Source organism: Zootoca vivipara, chromosome 8 (genome assembly GCF_965207765.1).
Source record: "Zootoca vivipara chromosome 8, rZooViv2.hap1.1, whole genome shotgun sequence".
NCBI classification, from domain to species: domain Eukaryota; kingdom Metazoa; phylum Chordata; class Lepidosauria; order Squamata; family Lacertidae; genus Zootoca; species Zootoca vivipara.
Window position 1 is genome coordinate 80,355,362 of NC_142591.1, and position 4,105 is coordinate 80,359,466.

Sequence of the window (4,105 nt, forward strand, 5' to 3'; positions counted from 1 at the left end):
ATCTCTCTGTCAATCCCCGGCCACCACACATAACTCCTGGCAAGGGCCTTCATCCTCACTACCCCTGGGTGTGTCTCGTGTAGGGCTGTGAGGACCCTTTTGCGGAGGGGCTGGGGAACAACAACCCTGCTTCCCCATAACAGGCACCCCTTGTGGGCCGACAGTTCATGTTTGCGGTTTGTGTAGCCAGCGAATTCTGGCCCGGGGCTGCTGCTGGGCCATCCTCGCCACACCCAGTCCAGGACCCGGGAGATGACCCTATCTTTTGTGGAATGGTGCGCAACTTCTTGTGCCTGAATGGGTCGGTCGGGAAGCAGCTCCAGGGTCATAACCTCTTGCGCAGGCGCTGGGTCGGGGCCTGTTTCTGGTAGTGGTAGCCTGCTGAGTGCGTCTGCGTGGCCCATCGCCTTCCCAGGGCGGTGGATTAGTGCATACTGGTAGCCGGCAAGGAAAATTGACCACCTGAGGACACGTGGAGACAACACTTGGGGGGTCTGCTTCTCGGGGGCAAACAGGCCAAGCAACGGCTTGTGGTCAGTCACTATGGTAAAGGGCCGCCCGTACAAGAAATCATGGAATTTTTTTACGCCCTTCACGATTGCCAGACCCTCCTTGTCAATCTGTGAGTAGTTTCGTTCGGCTGCAGCAAGCGTCTGGGAGAAGTATGCCACCGGCACCTCTCTTCCATCCGGGAGTTGGTGTCCCAGGACAGCGCCGATGCCATAGGGAGAGGCGTCGCATGCCAGCACCACTGGCAGCCTCTCGTCGAAGTGTGCCAAGACCGAGTTTGAGACGAGCAAGTCCTTGACTGCCTGGAATGCAGCCCTTTGTCGCTGGCCCCACACCCAAGGGGCCCTTTTATCTAGGAGTCTGTGTAGGGGCTCCGCTACTGCTGCCTTATGGGGAAGGAAGGCATGGTAAAAGTTCAATAGTCCCAAGAATGACTGAAGTTCGGGCTTGCTCTTGGGCGCTGGGGCCTCACAAATGGCCCGTACCTTGTCACCGGTTGGATGGACCCCTTCTGCGTCCACCTTAAATCCCAGAAAGTCCACCTGCGGCACTCCCAGTAAACACTTTTCCCGCTTCACCTTGAGGCCCGCCGTCTGGAAACGGTGCAGGACGGAGCGGAGGCGGTCCTCAAATTCCTCTGGTGTGGGCCCGGCGATCAGTACATCATCGAAGAAGGGGGTGACGCCAGGAATCCCTTTAAGGAGAGAGTCCATTAGATTCTGGAATATGCCTGGTGCCACGCTAACGCCAAATTGCAGCCGCTTTACTCTGAATGCCCCTCTGTGCGTCACAATCGTCTGAGCCTCTGCTGTGGCTTCGTCCACAGGCAACTGTTGATACGCTTGGGCCAAGTCCAGTTTGCCAAAGATTTTTGACCCAGCCAGGGTGGCAAGGACATGGCTGACCACTGGCACTGGGTATGCATGGGCCGTGAGAGCCTTGTTTATGATGCATTTGTAGTCTGCACAGATGCGGACCGAACCGTTAGGCTTGACGGGTGTGACAATTGGAGTTTCCCAGGGGGCGTTGGGCACCGGCTCCAGCACTCCTTGCTCCACGAGCCGGTCCAATTCCTCGTCTATGCGGGGTTTCAGGGCGAACGGGACCCGGCGGGCCTTGTGCCTGATGGGTCGTACAGCGGGGTCTAGCTGTAGGGCAATGGGGGGTCCTGTATATCGTCCCAATGCCCCGTCAAAAACCCCTGGAAACTCTTTGCATATGGCGTCCACGTCCACTTGTAAGCTAGTGCGGTTCACCCCGGTAACGGCTAGCCCCAGAGGTCCAAACCATGCCAGTCCCAGTAAGCTAACGTAGGGGCCCTTAACTACCAGCAAGTCCAATTGTTGCTTTCGCCCTCGATATTGCACCCTGAAGGTCCCCACCCCCATTGTAGGGACCTTACGTTTCTGGAAGTCCCGGAGGGTGAATGGGGCCGGCCTTAGTTTGGGACCCCCATTAGGGCACAGTTCCCTTAATGTTCGGGCCGAGATTATGGATAGAGTTGAACCCGTGTCCAGCTCCATGCGGCATGGGGCTCCCTCTATCTGTACCTCTATATAAATTTTCTCTGTGCTGGGATGGGGCAACTGGAATACCTGGTAGTCCGTGATCTCCGTCGAGTTGCCTTGGTGCATGGTGCCGTGTGACCTGGGGCTCCTGGGTCGGTCATCTGATGCTTGTCGACGGGTGAGTCGAGCCCGACACACCCGGGCGATGTGTCCCAATTTTCTGCACTGCCTGCACTCTGCGTTGCGGAAACAACAGGTCCTCCTCTCGTGGTTCTCCCCGCAGCTTGCACAGTTCCCTCCTTCTCGTCGAGGCTGCTGTGGTGTGTGTGCTGCTTGAGTGCGCCGCTGTACTCGGTGTACTTCCTCCCTGTCAGATTCGGATTCGTCGGTGAGGTCTTCGTGGTAGACCCTCGGTTGGGATGGCGGGGCCGGTCGTGCCTCTTGCGTTGACCTCTCGGCGGCTTCGGTTGCCAGGGCTTCCTCCAGAGCAATCTGGAACGTGAGGTCTTTTTTGGCGTAGAGGCGTCGTTGCAACATCTCGTCCCTCAGGCCACCGACGAGGCGGTCACGAAGCATGTTCTCCAACTCTGAGAAGTTGCATAACCGGGCGGCTTGGCGGAGGGAGGTCACAAACCCAGTTATGGTTTCCCCCGGGGCTTGCCGCTTTGCGTAGAAGGCATTTCGGCAAGCTACCACCGAGGGCTGTGGTGAAAAGTGCTCCTTCAGCCGTTCCATTATTGTTTTGTAAGAGACGGTAGCGACATCTCTAGGTGCAAGGAGAGCCGGGCGATTTCAAACGTCTCCTCTCCACAGACGCTGAAGAATGTCGCCCTCTTCATGGCATCGTTGGTGACTTCTTTCGCTTGCAGGAGGAAGTTGAAACGGGCGGCGTACCCTTCCCAGTCTCCTGATGCTGGTTTGAATGGCAAGAAGCTGCTGTCGGTTGCCATTCTGGGTTCCTTGGGTCCTGGAGCTGAAACCTGGATGCACGGTGCGATGCAGCGGTGCAGCAGGTGGCGGTGCTGCGGTGCAGTGCGTGGTGGCGGTCAGCTCAGCAGGATCCCACCTTCGTCGCCAGTGAAATATACTCGGAGTCGAGAGTGAATTTCATGCTCTTTATTCAGCTCATATTCATCAAGGAGAAGAAGAGAAGACGAGTGGCTCTTTTCCCAAAACCATCTGCTTATATACATTATTTACACAATGGGCCTTGCGTGATTGGCTACTTCAGGGCTACACCTGTGGGCCAATTATATTGTGGATTGACTTCTGCCTGCAGCCTGATTGGCTGCTCCTACAGGCCAATCAGGTAGCAGATTCACTTCTGCCAGCCGCCTGATTGGCTGCTCCAGCAGGCCAATCAGGTTGCGGATTCACTTCCACCTGGAGTTGGATTGGGTAGCTCCCGCTGATTCTGAATCCTATTGTTCTAGGATTCAGCTCAGTACATAACAGCCTGGTTCCCTGTAGCTTCGCGTCTCACAGTGAGGGAACCACCAGAAGGCCTTGGAGCTGGAGCTCAGTGTCCAGGCTGAACGATGACGGTGGAGACGCTCCTTTAGGTATAGAGTGGAAAGACAGAGCATTAAAAATTGCACACACAAACACACACACACACTTTTTTTTAGTACTAATAGCAATCATTTCCTCACACAAGACCAAACTGTCTGTCAGTGGAGGTTGATCATAGTTCCAGGGCAATTCATCAAAAGTTAATAAGCTGACAAGACTTCCTGACTTGCCATTGTTTTGTTGACAAAGACTGTGTCGCTTTTTGACAGCCATTTTTGATTCATGTGATTAATGAGTGAGAGAGAACATAAGACCACTTGCTCCCAAAAGATAAAGAGAATGGCATTGGATATAGTTCAAGGTTTTCCATCCTAGGCCAGGTGAGAGAATGGGACACTCTCTCGATGAACTGAGTACATATCCTAGAATAGAGGCAGCCATGTGATAGCTTCCATTAGTTCTTTGGCCATTAGCCATGCTGGTTGGGGCTAATGGAAGTTGTAGTCCAATAACATTTGGTGGATACCATGCCCAAGAACGTGTGTTCCAAGTTCCGTTGAACCGTCCATGTTACA

At 54.7% G+C, this 4,105-nt stretch overlaps 1 protein-coding gene across 1 annotated transcript; it reads right to left on the reverse strand.

The window, feature by feature from the left end:
* Window positions 1-829: 829 nt before the first annotated feature.
* Window positions 830-2,763, reverse strand: LOC148684914 (uncharacterized). The gene is made up of 2 exons (XM_088675994.1): window positions 2,106-2,763; window positions 830-1,204 (listed from the first exon to the last, which is right to left on the reverse strand). Exons 1-2 carry the CDS (start codon window positions 2,751-2,753, stop codon window positions 1,166-1,168), a joined length of 687 nt encoding a protein of 228 aa, XP_088532120.1. The 5' UTR covers window positions 2,754-2,763; the 3' UTR covers window positions 830-1,165.
* Between the last annotated feature and the right edge of the window lie 1,342 nt (window positions 2,764-4,105).

Bases quoted from the DNA above. Each gene is read 5' to 3' on its own strand.
- LOC148684914 (XM_088675994.1), bottom strand. From the start codon at position 2,753: ATGGAACGGCTGAAGGAGCACTTTTCACCACAGCCCTCGGTGGTAGCT. The intron at 1,205-2,105 runs GTATTCCAGTTG...CTCTCCTTAAAG, and splicing joins CGGAGATCACGGACTACCAG to GGATTCCTGGCGTCACCCCC.